Source organism: Pezoporus occidentalis, unplaced genomic scaffold (genome assembly GCF_034315485.1).
Source record: "Pezoporus occidentalis ecotype Australia unplaced genomic scaffold, CSIRO_AGI_Poc_V1 ctg129, whole genome shotgun sequence".
NCBI lineage: Eukaryota > Metazoa > Chordata > Aves > Psittaciformes > Psittacidae > Pezoporus > Pezoporus occidentalis.
This window is the reverse complement of record NW_026913092.1, coordinates 3576703-3593741: the sequence shown is the minus strand read 5'-3', so window position 1 is coordinate 3593741 and position 17039 is coordinate 3576703. Positions and strand designations below refer to the sequence as shown.

At 34.9% G+C, this 17039-nt stretch overlaps 1 protein-coding gene across 16 annotated transcripts in view; it reads left to right on the top strand.

Moving 5' to 3' along the window:
- Window positions 1–17039, top strand: part of DMD (dystrophin) — a 1213044-nt gene that overhangs the window by 590675 nt on the left and 605330 nt on the right. For all 16 annotated transcript variants that reach the window (XM_062608089.1, XM_062608087.1, XM_062608095.1 and 13 more), the window contains one exon: window positions 14313–14507. In XM_062608089.1, coding sequence (XP_062464073.1) covers window positions 14313–14507 — 195 coding nt within the window. The remainder of the gene's footprint in view (window positions 1–14312; window positions 14508–17039) is intronic.

Sequence of the window (17039 nt, the reverse complement as noted above, 5' to 3'; positions counted from 1 at the left end):
TAAATACATGAAGTGTTATTTCTAACTGATATATTGTTGACTGTAAAAAAAAAAAAAGCTTTCAAAAATCAGCAATAATTGTGTATTTTAAACTTTTCTACCATTAAGTTACATAATGTATATATAAAAATAATAATTGGAATAGCTATTCAGTTAATGGAAACATGGAAACAATCAGAGAAACATTAACTTTGGTTTGTATGTTATTAAATCTTGTTCCATATTATTACTTTTTTCAGATTACTATGGTTTATATTAAACTTGATGAATGTAATCAGTTGCAAATTGTTTATATTGAAATGGAGCTAGAGCAGACTTCACTTTGTCTTGTAAATGAGTCTTTTTTTTTATAATGAATATATTTGTTTCTTTGATAAGCAAGTAAGAAATAAGGATGTACATGCAATTTATATAAAAACATTCTGCTGTCAGTGTGCTTTCTCTGTCACCCACGACCTACCATGGAAGAGGATGAGTATATCCATTATAAAATTTTACTAGTAAATTAATAAAACTACATATTAGCATATATTTCTTTTAAATATGTAAGGCAGATACATCAGCACAAGTGCTTTTGAGTTGGTCAAAGGAATACAGTCATCAACTTTTTAAAGCCATGTAACAATTACATGGTTTTTTCTTTTGTTAAAATATGCAATTTATATCTTTCTATCCTTCTAATGGTTAAATTTTAAAATATCCTCTAGCATTTCATGCAGGAAGACTACTTGTTAGTATCTGGGAAATGAGGTCATTTATGTGTATACAGGATAATTACTGTATCTTTCTAATTTCTCATGAAAAAATCTTGCTCTGTTGACAATGACCAAGGTAATATTCATATGAAATATTTTAGAAGTTTTACAGAAGCTACTAAAATTGGTGAGAGGCAGTATATTTTCCTAGCAAAGATCAGAGTGGAAACTGAGAGCTGCCTTACTACTGTTTTGGTTTTGCTGAATCTTGGTAATTTTTTATTTTTTTAATACTGCCTAAATACCTACCTCACAGGGATGTTGTGAGGATTAATTAATTGTTTGTGTGAGACCTTAAAATACAAAAGAAAAATTAAAATTCAATCTATTCACATGAACACATGCATATACCAGCAAAACTATCTTTCTCAGAGATTTTTCTATTTTAATCCACCAACAGAATAAAACCATATCCTAAAAATTAAAAAAGGAATTTATTTTTAAGGCAAAAGACTTAGAGAACTGCTGCATTTTTATTTGTAATTGATAAAGTATTCAACACGTTTAACAATTGAAAGTTATTATGAATCAATGAGGATTTAGTTGTACTGTATATTTTGCAATTCATTATGATTCACTGAATAAATATAGCAAGACTGCATTGAAAAAGACCTTTAATTATGTGGCTTATGACAGATTTGCATTTCTTACTTTGTTGGACCTAATATATTTCTGATATCAAAGTGTGAATTTAGAATGATCATGCTCTCCTGGATTTTAATTCTCCCCAGTGTTTCTTGGGAAGAGCTGTCAGAAAGATATAGGAACCGTAAACATATAAAAATTGGTTCTCTCTAGCATGGTAGATTCTCATAAAATTGTGGTTGTCTCACAAACATATATACAGCAGCAAGCATCCAGCGACTGACTGATAAATATATATTGGTTTGTATTTATATAAAGGAGGGTTTTTTTGTCACTACCACTTTTGATCATTAGGTATGATGTAATAATATTACGTCAAACACTGCATGTTCTGTTTAATGACAATTTTGAGATATCATTCAATTTGGTAATAGTGGTCATCTCTTTAAGTGAAAATTGTCAGAGAGTAATTCTACAGGGAAAAAGGTGGGTTTCCTGCATTAATAGATTAAACATGGTACAAACATACATAAACACAACTGCACAGAACTAAAATGACACTGAGTGGGCAAAAGTTTTTGAAGCTCATGTTGTCTTGGAAGTTTATTCTCCCACCTGTTGTTTTTATTCATATGTGTCAAAATAAACAATGGGCAAAAAATTGTGGATTTTGGTCAGGTAGATTGCTGATTCTTGTACTAAGAAAAGTTGAGTGTTCTACTTCATTTCTGCTAAAGAAATCCATTTGAAATCGGTAGTAACTGCAATTGTGAAATCCAAATAATTTATTAAAGAGTAGAATATTTTACCATCATGTTTTAAAATGCTGATTAACCAATAATCCCACTGAAATAAATGGAAAATTAAGATACTACCCTTCAAAAAAGAAGCCATTAGACTTTAATCCTAGAGCAGTATACAATTTTTGCACATTAAAATTACATGGTTGTTTTTTAAAACATTTGTTTCACTAAAAATTAAAAAGATCAAGGGAAATTTACTTATAGATTACCTCTGCAGAATCTAAAATTATTCAGTATGAAGACAGGCTGAGAAAGTTGGGACAGTTCATCCTGGAGAAGAGAAGGCTGCATGGAGACATCATAGCAACATTCCAGTATCTGAAGGGGGACTATAGGGGTGCTGTGGATGGACTCTTCATTAGGGACTGTAGTGATAGGACAAGGGGTAACGGGTTCAAACTTAAAACAGGGGAAGTTTAGATTGGATATAAGGAGGAAATTCTTTACTGTAAGGGTGGTGAGGCACTGGAATGGGTTGCCCAGGGAAGTTGTGAATGCTCCATTCCTGGCAGTGTTGAAGGCCAGTTGGACAGAGCCTTGGGTAACATGGTTTAGTGTGAGGTGTCCCTGACCATGGCAGGGGGTTTGGAACTGGATGATCTTAAGGTCCTTCCCAACCCTAACTATTCTATGATTCTATAAACATTGGCAGTCTCACGGTATTTTCAGAAGTTATTAATCCCCTTTGCTATAGCGTAAACCTAAATCTTCCAGTTACTATTTTTCTGCAACAGTATATGCCAGTGTTCCAGGGTGACAAAATAGTTATCTGTTGCAGAGAAAAAGCTAGATTCAGATAGTTTAGTTCAAATCAGGATCAAAATCAGTTATGGATATATTGATTACTTTTAATTATATAACCCTTAGTTAATGCCGGGTTTATGAATGTTTTTTCGCCATGATTTCATTTCAGCAGTCTTTGAGCATGGTTATGTCATGGCTCAGTTTAGATTTTATTGAGCTGACCAAATTTACTGTGTTTGTAGATTTCTGAAGGTCTTTATCATGAGAAAACATTTTCTGCATGAGCACAGGTGCAGAGCCTACACTATAAATTAGTATTTCATTTGTCCTATTACCATATTTTATCAAGCTATCCAGCATTCTTTCTGCCATCACAGATGGCTTTTTTTTTTTTTCTTTTCCTCTCTTGGCTGAACTATGCATTCTGTAAATAGTAAGCCAGAGTTTTCTTAGAATAAGGGGAATATTGTTCTTGAAACCTATTAACAACTGTCAAAATTATGTACCCATTGATATATATGCAAGGAAAGAAAATAGGCTTACTTAAGTCATTCCAGTAATTTAATTGGTGACACAAACACAAATTCTGTTGAAAATTATGGTCAATTTACTACTGAAATATTTGGGCCTGGATTTTGGCCATTCTGGGAAAAACAATAAAATCGAATCATATGATCAAATGATATACATCAGGAGAGGCTATCTTTTCTGTGCCAATTAGACTATGGATTGAGCAAGAATGAATAAGGAATATAGTTATACAAACCACGCATTTATTTCTGTAAGATAAATAGTTTAGTTCATTAGTTATTTGTAACATGGATAAAATATCAGTACTCTCAATATTTACTATGAACTAAATATAATCTTTATTTTCCAAATAAAAATTATTATTCTGTGTAAGGTTCTGTAAAGTATTCAGAAATTCAAAATAATACCTGTCACCTAACTGGGTGATTACCTCAGGTGAGAGAGCATAATCAGCTTCTGGAACCAAGGACTGATCAAGTTTACATCTGAAATTCAAGTGTTCAAGTTCAGGCTTTTAGGGGCATCTTGCAGGCTTCAGTTTATATTTCCCTATGGAGCTCTATTTAGTTTATTTAATTTTTTTTTAAATGTTCAAATATGTTTATATATAAAGATATTTTCTAAAACTAGAAATAAAACATTCATTGAAATAAATTTCTCACAGTTAGATAAACACCAGACTTTGTGTCCTAATTACCTGTCTGCATCTAAGTAACATGGGTAGTTCAGTGGTAATGTGCCACCATTGTTTTTGATGATTGTTTTCCAGTTTCTACAAGCAGCAGCATTGACATGAAGTGGTTCTCTTATCATTGCTTGTAGTTCTTGGGGTAAATAAACAAGTAATGGTTACCAAGAAGAAGGGACAAACTAGTTTGTTATTATTCCTACAATGAGTAAGAGAGAGGAAGAACAAATGAGAGAAAAGGCATTAGAAAGATAAAATAGGAAAATACCTCCTGGACAAAAGAAAATAACCATACAGTGATGGCCTGTTTCACCCATGTGCTTTGGGTCTCTTTAGGGCACAACAGGTGATTCTGTCAGAACCTTTAACTTTTCTGGCATTGGCACTGGCAGTTTTTTGAACCAATAGGTTTACAGAGCACTGGGCTTCTTTTACTGTGGTCTGGAAAAGGGGTGAGGATGAAGGAGAATCTTTGGGAAGAGAATAACAGTTGAATGGTTACACCCATTTTCTAGCATCCATCAACCTGGAAATTCCTATTAGGAAATGCATTACAAATAATTTGTTTATCAAATACTTCATTTTTGCGTCTAATTTAAGATAAGAAAGGTATGGGAAGTACACTGAAGATGGATATTGTCTTTGATACAGCTGAAGAAGAGCTAGTTTTATTGATGCATTTTAAAATGCACTTTATCTGTGTCTAAAATGCATACTGGCTTGTGGTAATTTAAGTGAAGACCGTCTATAGCCTTTTTTATCAAAGTGGACCACTTTGCTGCAGTATTGTGAGTTCTTCTACAGCATATTTGTCTTCTCTCATATTTCCTTATTAATTCTGTACGGTATTCACTATCATCACTGCAAAGCTATATAAATTTAGTAGAGTGAAGTTAAAGAATCTTATCTTGTAGATGACTGAACTTTACAGAAAAAGTTTTTCTCTGCCATTTTTTGTTTTCTGTAATAAACTTTAGTGAAATGATCTAAATTACGTTCTATGGTTTAAGAGTAAAACTTGGTATCTTCACCTCTTCATATAAGAATGAAAACTCTTGCTGGAACTCAGACTAAGGCTGGTTTAGGATTCTATCTTTAAATTATATGAAGTGGTTTTAAGAATGTAGTCTTAGCCACAAAGCAGGCTCTTCTTACTGTTCTCTGTAGGATTGAGATGGAAATGAGACCAGCAGCCTTTGCTTAAAGAATCATGAGTGACATAGCACATTTTCTTTGGACAAAACTAAGCATTATATTAAGATAGTATTGTCTTCCTTATAATTGCCTAGCTATTTGGGAACAAGATAGCTAATTACCATCCTATTTTCTCTGATTTAGTATTCAATAATTTATTAACATAATAATTTACATTGTGAGAAATTTGGTTTCAAAATTACATGACTGTAATATGGAAGTAAATAATAAGGGAAAAGACCTGCTTCAAGAGTGATCAGGAGCTAAGTGGCGGTGTCTTTTTATGAGATATTATCTTTTGCCTTCAATTCCAGTTATCACTTGTGGGATTTTTTGTTTGTTTTGGTTTTCGGGTGGTTGAGGTTTTTTTTTTGGCTTTGTGTGAGTGCATCTGAGTATAATCAGAAAGGTGCAGAAGGAAGTAAATCTGTACATGTACAGTGTGAATGCTGAATATCTATATGTGCATATTTAGTTAGTTTTAAAAACTGCTGGAATGACATTAATCTCACATTATTTAACAAAAAAAAATACAACCCCCAAAACCTGTGTCTTGGAGTAATAAAATCAGCCTATGTGACAGAATCTGTTATTATTCTGTATGATTTCATCTCTATAAATGTAGATTAAAGATGGAAAATAATTAGGTAATGCTTTTTAAAATCTCTGGAAGGTGTCAGTGCTTAAGGTTTAGGACCTTGTTCTTTGAAGTTGCTAGCTTTCAACACTAATGTGATACTTTAATGGTATTTTTAGATTATTTTTTAAATTATCTCAGCAAACAGCTATCATAGTTTGCTAATGTCCTGGGTTCAGCAGTAGCAGTCATTTTTCTCCTTTGTGGTAGCTGGTGCAGTGCTGTGTTTTGACTTCCAGCCTGGGAACAGTGCTGGTGATACTGATGTTTTTCGGTTGTTGCTAAGTGATGTTTACCCTGACCAAGGACTTTGTGAGGCTCATGCTCTGCCAGGGAGGAGGGGAAGCCGGGAGGAAGCAGAGACAGGGCGCCTTACCCAGGCTAGCCAAAGAGGTATTCCATACCACAGCACGTCATGCCCGGGGGATGGGGTGTAACTGGGGGTTACCCAGAAGAGCATGGGCTTCTGGGTCGGACTCCTTTCTTGGCCAGTGGTATTCTCTTCCCTTGTTATTTTCTCTTATTATTGCTGTCATTGGTAGTAGCGGTGGTGATTTGTGTTGTACATTGGTTGCTGGACTGTTCTTGTCTCAACCCATGGGAGCTGCGCTCTTTCGATCCTCCTCCCCGTTTCTCCGGAAGCAGGGAAGGGGAGAGCCCCAGGGGTGGGGGGAGCTTCGATTGCTCTCAGCCTGGCACCACTCACTGGGAGTGAGTGAACAAGCTGTCTAGCTAGGGTTTAAACCACGACAGCTAAATATCTGCAAAGTTAGCATGTCAACTATTTCAAAATGGGTTAGTCAATCTAGACATCAATAGACTGTATTCTAACATATCTGTGCTTTATTTAACATTAATTGGCTCCTTGGTGATCAGTCAGTTTAGATATACATATTATTATTCAAGACAGAGTTAAAGCTACATGCATAAGTGCTGTCTAAGATTAGGGCACTTCTGTGGTCCTAATAAATCAGCCATTGCACTGACCAAAGACTATTCGTCGGAAGACTGCCTTCTGGAATATCATGTAGAAGCTTGTTCTGCCATTATACATACTGTTTGTTCTCTATAGCTGTCCGAGAAACACAATTTTGGAATTGTATTTGGAGTAAAATATTTGAAATTCTTTCAATTCTTCTGAGTATTTCCTGCTGTGCAGGCAGATTTGAGTATATAATGTTGGTTTAGCAGAATGATTAGACTGTCACAATTGGACCACACGATTACAAGGATCTAGAATTGTGTAGAAGAGTTCAATATTCTAAAATGTCAACTTGATACTTCCTTAAGTATGACATGTTCTTTATACTGTCTGTAAGTATTTTTTCAGCAGTCAAAAATATTACAGGATGAATACAAGAAATGGTTAACAAATATATGGATCGTTGTGTCCTATAGTTAGCATATAAAAACTTTAAACTACATTTTGCCTCATGGAAGGTAATACGTTTAAACCAATTTCAAAACTATTTTCCAGGTAAACCCTTATAAAATTCTAAATATCATTTTAAAAGATCTGTTGAAAACCAGCCTAGAATGCAGATTTTGCAATGCCATCTGACTTTTTTTTCATTCGAAAACGTAATGTGAGCACCTAACTATTTGCTTATTTACTGATTTCTCATACTGAGAATGGCTATGTCTTTTGACTCATTGGTAGTTAAAGACTTACCTTCACTGCAAACTGCTAATGACTGTACATAGCCTAAGCTACTGTTAAGTGGTTTTGAGATATAGTCTTTAATGTTTCTAATACTTCTTTTTATATTGTTATGAATATCTGTTTAAAGTCACATGACAGAGACATAGAAATTTCCTTTCACTTGCCAATTTTGAATTACTGCAATTATTAAGATTGAGATATGCCATATTTATCAGATGTAATTAACATATATATGCAATTTATGTAAAACACGAGACACTCTCTAAATCCCAGTAGTTCCAATAACTCAGTTATACCATAATGCATTTATATTTTTCTTCAGGAAATAGTGACATTTCAGCTATGGCATAAGATACACAGCTCTCCTTTGTTTTATTTTCTGAAAGAGATAACTTATATCACACACAGTGCAGCATATGTGAGTCTTGTATTCCAGTCTCATCATAGTTGGATTTTTTTTTCCCTTTGGTCGACAAGTGGACACCAATGAAGTTGTCAGGGTTAAAAGTTATGAATGGAATTGCTAAAATTTCCAATTATTTGGGGTAGTTAGTCTTTAATTTAGATGAATGCCAGCAGGTCTTCAGCAAGGACCAGTGGGTAAGTTTTTATAATGAGCTGCAGCTAAATTCAATATGCAGCAGTGCCTCAGCCTGAGGAGAATCCGTATCTGGAGGCAATTGTCTGGGCCAGAATAAAACACAAGCACTGTTAAGCTACTGAAAAGGTGATTGCCAAAACTATTCATTTTACTAATTTACACTGGAGTGTAATTGACATCTTGGAGGGTTCTAAAGGCATGAGGATTGGCTGCAGCACCAAAATGCTTTATCGTAGTTTTTAAACTAAATATTTACCTCTTTGGAAAAAAAAAACCAAACAACAAACCAAAAAAAAATCCACAAAAACAGCACACCCACAAAGTTAAAATTATGTGTAACTGACGTAATGACTAATTACTCTGGGTTTAATGTTAATTTAATTGTTACAGCTTTTTTTTTTTTTTTTCCTCCTCATCTATTTGTAAAAGTAACACATTCAATGAAAAAAAAAATACTGTGGGTAGAATAAGTAGTCTTCCAAGTCTTTGAGACAAGTAACCACAAGTATCACAAGCAACCACAGGTATCTATCCAATCCACCACACAGAGCTCATTAGAGTGTAGCATGACAATCTGAGGTTTTGGGAGATGTCCATAATTTAAACCTAAAGTTCAGGGGACTAACCTTTTCTTATGGAGAAAACCTTTGCATTTCAATCAAGTTCTGAAGGTCGAAAAAAATGACAATGGAATTAAGTTCACCCTGGTTAAGGCCTGTTGATTGGTAGTTTTCAAAAGCAAAGCCTGCAATTTTTTTATTGCTGTTCCTAGCATGTAAAATTTATTGAAATGTTTTCTAATTCATGCTATTATTAGAATAGTTTCATATTAACTGACTTTATTTTGGTTTATATATAGGTAGAATAGATTAATTTTATCATAGAATAAAAACTGTTATTGCAGAGTTTCTTACCCAATAAGGTATGTTTTAGCAGTGAAGTATTGTGAAGTCCGTAAACATTTCTCAGGCACAGAACAGTGCTGAAAATAATCGTGTATTTTTAAAGTTTCAATTTTTATATAAGTCACTGATGAAGTCAGATACAGGCATAAAAATACATGTTTTAAGTATTGCAACGTGCAGGCTTTTGTCATACATGAGTAGAAAAATCACATGCACGAGAAAATATTTATACCTTTATTTGATAATATTAATAAAGATATTATTTTACATGTATTTTAATGCTGCCAAGTGTCTTTTAAGGCCTTGCCTTTATGGAATTATGTAAGCACTCCATATTAATCCTATAGTGTGGATTTAGGTCTTTCTGTCCTTGAAAGACATGCTTCTTTTCATAATGATAGGTAAATTTTTTTGTGATTGAATAAGTCTATGCAATATCATAATGAAAATTCAATGTTATAGGTATAATTTTTATTTACTTTCTCTATATATAGACACTTATAGGTAAGATGTGCTAGCAAAGCTGAAAATACAGAATTTATTTTTCTGAACGTTAGCTGACATCACTACAGCTGGCAAGCTTCTTTATGTATAAATACGTACTTGAAAGTGATTTTATTGATCTTAGTATTTGATCATACTTTTGTGTTTTTAATTCTTTATTTGATGTATATGATATTTTGATGCTAACCATGAGCTAGCAAATATGACATAGGTTACAGTTTGTTCTAGAAAGCAATAAACGGTTCCAACATTTGTTGGACTCTAAGGCATAACTGCCTTTGTTCAGAAGGTGTCTGCTATCCACTTCTTTTCCTTTTTGTATGTGTAGCACACCTATGTTTATTCCTGAGAGATGACTGACTTTTTACACTGTCATACATTTTACAGCTGCTTGTAAAGAATACTTTCTCAAGCATTATTTCACTTCAGGAAGAGGCACATGTTTGTTTTTCCTGAACTTCTCATCAGAATGCTGCTAGAAGCAGTGTCATGGTACAGTACTTAAGATAGGTGTGTTTTGCTGCTTTACTTCTCCCACGTATTCTGTTTGTGTGAAGTTTGCTTTTACTCAAAAAGACAGCACAATACAGTTGCTGTGAGTTTGGAGGACTGTAGTGAGAAGGGACCAAAAATGGAACAGTTGGCGAGACTTAACACAATAAGGCTGGAGGCTTTCTAGGCGTAAATTGTTGAACAGCAAAGAGTGATGTTGGGATTTTTCCTTCTGCGGGAAGAGGAAGATAAATGGATATACTGAGGTCAGGGAAAAGTGCTTTAATACCTAGTTTTCCAGTGCTAAAAGGAAATTAACAGCATTTTCCAAAGCTAATTAGCTCTGATGCCACCTAGTAGTACTCTTCTGGATGTAGGCAATAATCACAGATACTACAGGGCGGGGCAGAGCCCAGGGAATGATGATATTTAATTTTGTGGGCAAAACCTGCATTATTCCTGTAGCTCTTTTCTTCTGGGGGTACTTTTGGTTGGCTGCTTTTGTTTCTTTTTTTAGTTGTTTGGTTTTTGCATATTGGCCTTCTCTATAAGGGCAGTTCATGGATATATTTCTTGTCTTTGTGTTGCATGTGGTAGGATGTTGTACCTATCAATAAAATCAGTTTCACATGTGTAGGAAGAATCATGTTTATGGAAAGATTCTATTCCTTAATTAAATATATATAATGATGGGGAATAATTTTCAATTTACTGTTTGAGACATGATAACACTTGGTGAAAAACAATGCATGAACAGGTAAGCCTTATCTAAAAGAATGTGATTTTTTTGGAGACTAGAAATAATTCACACATCAGTATACCACTGGCAATCAGGTAAAAGTACAAAATAAATTCATTTCAATTAAAGTGCTTTTTTAAAAAAATAGCCATATAAGAAATGGACGTTTACTCCTGCATTTCCCCATCATTCTTAAGGATTTATTTGTATTATACATTATTTTAAAATGTTACTTGGTTTTGAATATTTTCATGTAACTACCTAATGTATTCTGTCACTTTGTCGGATTCAAGTTATTCAAAACCATTCTTAAACAATTATCTAAAATTTTAATTTCCATTTTCTTATTTATTTTTAATCCTTATGTGTCAATCTGTTCTTCTGGTGAGTCATTATGGCATTAGCAATGACATATCTTTACTGAATGTATATTATTTTTAATACTAATGCCTCCCATCTGCTACAATCTCCTTTAGAAAAAAAGAAAATCTCATTACAGTTAGCATATGATTCAGTTTCAGCTATGCGTTTCTAGTAGATACACTTCTCAGGAAAATAAGGAAGGACGCTATCTGTTGTATCTTCTACAGTAGCAAATTCCAGCAAACATAGGAACAAGCCAAAAATTTTTCCCTTCTTTCTTTGCTGATTAAAATTGTCAGTTCTGAATAAGTCTGTTCTCCATTCCTTTGCTCAAGATGCCAACTTCTGCTTTGGGTTTTCTTAGGCTATTGTGAATGGAGGAAAGATAGAAGGAGAGAAATACCTGTGACCTATTGAAAAACCCACTGAAGTCAAAGAAATTTAATCCTTGATTTCTAAAGTTCTATCAAATTCCCAACTCTTTTATTTAAATAGTATTAAGAAACTAATTAATTTGGGTGTTACTATTGGTTTAGAATAAGGTGTTTAATAATGCTGCCATATTTACATGATTGTAGTACCTTACAGTTTAACTAACAATCTAAGCTTTATAACAATATAAGCACTAATGGTTTGCTTCAACTAGAAGTCTCCTGACTCATGTTTCTTGTAGAACTATACAAGTGTAATTATCCAGCTGTGAGAAAGTTTTCTGTAAAGGGCAATATGAGTATATAGTTGCATACATCTTATTCATATTGCTGTGAGTTAATTATTGCACAAATTTTGAGGGATTACTGAAAAATATATGTCTCATAAAGTTCTGTCCTGTCTCCAGATTTTAATTAATATTGCCTTGAAGAGTGCTCTTATAAGGGTCCCTTGTAGCAGTGATTGAAAGATACCCAATTTTGGCACTGCTATAAATAATTAAGCATGGTGTCTGTGAAGTACTCACGCATCAAATTTCCACTTAAATTTTATTAGTTTCGGGAATTATTTAGAGCAAGATGGCAAAGATTTTATTATATGTGCACACATATACATCAATGTGTGTGTGTACATAGTTATTAGCCTAAATTTGGGTTGAAATAAAATAGATTAAACCAATACACCTATAGAAACTAACTATATTTTGTGTGTCACTTTACATATTCATATGACCTCATTTAAAGTGAATGACCTTGCACACCTGGCATGCTGTTTCATTATGGTGACTATAACTATTCTGTCTTCTCAGTAAAAAAAGAAAAATGCAATTATATTTAAAATGCTCCTCATGTGGGTCTAAAGTTCTTTGCTACACATAGGAGCATAGCAAAGAACTATTAGAAGTGTCACAGTGTAATCTTGAGGAATGCAAATATATTGCTGCATGTGATTTGTTGAAAATCTCCCATTTTCTAATCAACTGGGACAGCTTTAGGTTCACTGGGGTGAACTGTTATTTTTACAGAGCGTGTGGTTCATGAAGCGTATGGGGACAAATGCAAATTTTTATTAAGCCATTTATTTTAAATAATAAAAATTATAGCAGTGGTATGGTAATTAGAGAGGTTTCAGTGTTAGCAGATGTACTGAGAAAGTCATTTAGTGAAAAAAGTGTAAGCAAAGCAATTAGATTTGATTAAAAAATGCATCAGAATAACACAAGTCTACAGATAACTTTTTGAGCTTTGTGTATGATATGCATACCTCTTCTAGAATGTGTATATGCATATTTTAAGACTCTAAAGAAAACTGAAGAACCAGATGGCTCAGCCCAGTAACTGAAGAGAGAAACGTGTCATGAAAGGATGGACAGGGCAAACAAGTTAAAATGAGAAACCTTGCTAAAGTAGTGTGTGCAAGGTAGTGTTTATATTTGTTTTCTTTTACATGCTGTGTACCTAACTAATGATACTTTTTTTCTCTGGGACCATTGATCCATTGTCTTTCACATAAAATGTGAAAAAACCTCCAAAATGTGTGATTATCTACATTGGGACTGAAGCATCTAAGTAATATGATTTCTGAGAGAAAGTTTAAGAGCAATTGCTTGTACAAGTTCTTTTAGGTTCTCAATAAGTTTATATTTTTGAGAAGACAGACATTGAGTGCAATGGATTTTGGTCCCACGCTAGGAATCCTATGTGATATGACAAAACAAATAAATATAACTTATGAAACCACAAATAATTTATATCTTTTGAGTTTTGCCTGCTCTAATGGAAATTCAGGTGATCAGGTTAGTTAAAAGAAGCAATCATAGTTCTCCCTGCTCCAAAGCACACTTCTGGATTCACTTTTTATCTATGATCCAGAAACACATTAAATCAGAAATGTAGTGATTGTGTATAAACAGACACTATTTTGTCACCTTGTATGTCGTAGATCAACTATCTATTTTCTTGGCACAAAAATATTCTGGGATTTCTCTACATTTGGTGCATGCACATGCTTTCAGAATAGGGTGTCTATTTCATATTCGTCCTGATTAAAAAAAAACACAACCCCCCCCCCCCCAAAAAAAACAAACAAAAGCCAAAGCTTCATTTCCTGAAGAGGTGTGTTGCTGGGATTTCTTTTAGAAATATTAATTCATTAAAGACCTTTCAAATCACAAAATTCCAAACTGTACTTTTTAGTTTAAGACAAAAGTTTTAGTATACTGTTGAAATCACTAAGTTGAACTGGTTGTTTTGTGTTACACATTATTTAAGAAATTGCACCTAGTACACAACTCATTCTGCTTGACACCTCAAAATGATTTAGCATGTATGAAATTTCTGTAATGAAGGACAGAGTCTGAAAGAGGTGTGATAATTCAAAATAAAAGGGCTAGCACTAAAATCTCAGTAATACTGTAATCTCTGAGTACTCTTGAATCTCCTGTCTTTATTTCTGCGGAGATTAGAAGATAACTTTGTATAATTTCGCATGGATTAATTTTAGCACCTCCCATTTCAGACTACTGGAGCATGAGTAATCTATGTCAGAAACCTTCTTGCATTTGTCCTTAGAAATTATTTGTAATTGTTTCTAGGTTGTGAACTGGATATTACATTGTTATAAGTTTATATAGTTTTTAGAAACTAAAGGATGTGTTCTGTTGTATATCTATACTAGCAAACAGTTCATGAAGATACAACTTCTGTGGTGACCGAAACTATGACTGTGAAAACTACTTACGTGCCTTCTACATACCTGGAAGAGATCCTTCACCTTCTGCAAGCCTTGTCTGAAGTAGAAGAGAGCCTTAATTCTCCTGTTCTGCAGGCTAAGGATTATGAGGATCTCTTCAAACAAGAAGAGTGTCTTAAGGTAAGGTAATAAGATTTTCTTTCTGTGATTGAATTCCATTACTTTTGGCCTTCTGTATATTGGATGGCTGCGCTCACTCTTAGAGATGTATGTTTTATCTGTGCTCAGCCCCTCTCTGAGATGTGTGCATGTTCTGATGTTTATACATGAAGGCACATTGGTGCAAAACGGAAGAACACTGAAAATTAGTTTATTTTTAACTGTTTCATCTGTATTTGGAAGACATGAGCATTGACACCTGGGTCAGAGCAACCCCAGGCACAGCTACAGGTTGGGCAAAGAAGAGATTCAGAGAAGCTCTGCAGAGAAGGACTTGGGGGTGTTGGTCAATGAGAAAATGAACATGAGCCGGCAGTGTGTGCTCACAGCCCAGAAAGCCAACCGTATCCTGGGCTGCATCAAAGTGTGCCCAGCAGGTCGAAGGAGGTCATCCTGCCCCTCTGCTCTGCTCTTGTGAGACCTCACTTGGAGTATTATGTACAGTTCTGGTGTCCTCAACATAAAAAGGGCATGGAACTGTTGGAGCAAGTCCAGAGGAGCGCCACGAGGATGATCAGGGGACTGGAGCACCTCCCATATGAAGACAGGCTGAGAAAGTTGGGGCTGTTCAGCCTGGGGAAGAGAAGGCTGTGTGGAGACCTCTTAGCAGCTTTCCAGTATCTGAAGGGGGCCTATAGGGATGCTGGGGAGGGACTCTTCATTAGGGGCTGTAGTGATAGGACAAGGGGTAATGGGTTAAAACTTAAACTGGGAAGTTTAGATTGGATATAAGGAGGAAGTTCTTTACTGTAAGGGTGGTGAGGCATGGGAATGGGTTGCCCAGGGAAGTTGTGAATGCTCCATCCCTGGCAGTGTTCAAGGCCAGTTTGGACAGAGCCTGGAGTGGCATGGTTTAGTGTGAGGTGTCCCTACCCACGGCAGGGGTGTTGGAACTTGATGATCTTAAGGTCCTTTCCCATCCTAACTACTTTATGATTCTATTCTGTGATTCTATGATTCTGTGATTAGGGTGTCTTGAAAGTAAATCCTGGGAGAGAAAGGATGGAGGGGGGCAGTCGTGTATTTAAGGTTATGAATTTGTGGTTCAAGTTCAATTTGTGTGTTGTAATTTGAAGTAATTAATAAGTAACCCTATCCACACCCTATATTGGCAGCTTTATTTTAGTATTTGCTTTAAAAAATATTTTTTATTAAAACATCAACAGAACCAAGTAAAATTTGTCTGTTTCATTCTAAACTACTCCAAAAAAATCTTGAATTCTCTTGGGGGCTGTATTCTGTGGAATTCTTTCTGTTTAATTAGCTAACCAGAAAATATTGTCCAAAAGGTAGCTCATATAGTTAAGAAAAAACTAGTTCCATATTGTTGATTTGACTTTAAATAGCACTATCTGGTTTCTTCATCACTTGCATCAGTAACCTGGTGGAATTTTTCCAACACAGAATTGACATAAAAAAAGAACAAGATTAAAGTTGTAAGCCTAAGTAGAAGAATGAGTTAACAGCTTTTGCAGAATAATGTTTGTGTGAGGAAAGCCTTGAAAAAAATCCTGCTTAAGTGCTGTATATAATTACAGCAATTTCATATTGTCATCCAGCATGAAGACCACATTTCCATATTTCTATAATTATTTTGGGGAAGGAAAAGTTTTAAGAAAAGTAAGTGATAGTGTAATGTCACATTTTAAGCCCAGCCGATAACTCAGAACCACACAGCTGTTTGCTCAGCCCTCCCTGTCCACCTCCTGGCAGGATGGGAAGGAAAATAGAAAGAATGTAAACCCAACAGGTTGAGAAAAGAATAGTCCAGTAACTAAAGTATAATATAAACCTACTACTGCTATTACTACTAATGATAAGGGAGATAACAAGGGGAGAGAATATAAAATTAAAAAGGGAAAGGGGAAAATAAATAAACACGCCTGATGCACACTACAATTGCTCACCACCTGCAAACTGATGCCCAGCCTGACCTGAGCAGTGATCTGCGCCTTCTGGGTAAATTCCCGCCCAGTTTATATACTGGGCATGATGTGCTTTGATATGGAATACCCCTTTGGCTCCTTTAGGTCAGGTGTCCTGCCTTTGCTCACTCCCAGCTTCTCATGCCCCTCCTCACTGGCAGAGCACCAGACTGAAAAATCCTTGATCAGAGTAAGCATTACTTAGCAACAACTAAAACATTGGTGTGTTATCAGCATTGTTCTCAGGCTAAAGCTGAAACACAGCACTGCACCAGCTACTAGGAAGGAGGAAAATAACTGTTATAACTGAAGTCAGCATATCTAAAGAGGCTGAAATTTGCCTACAGAGCTAGAGGTAAGAAGTTTAGAGCTAGAATCAGGGCAGGGGCTCTGGCTAGGTGTTCCGAATTGTCCTCTGTAGGAGCCCATTTATTTCTCCACAACAGAGGAAGTGTAACAAAACTACATCCATATTCTGTTATTAGCTTCTGAAGTATCATATCTATTTATAATTCTTATACATGATTAGATCTTACACATTTTAGGCACCTCTCTCTCTATATATATA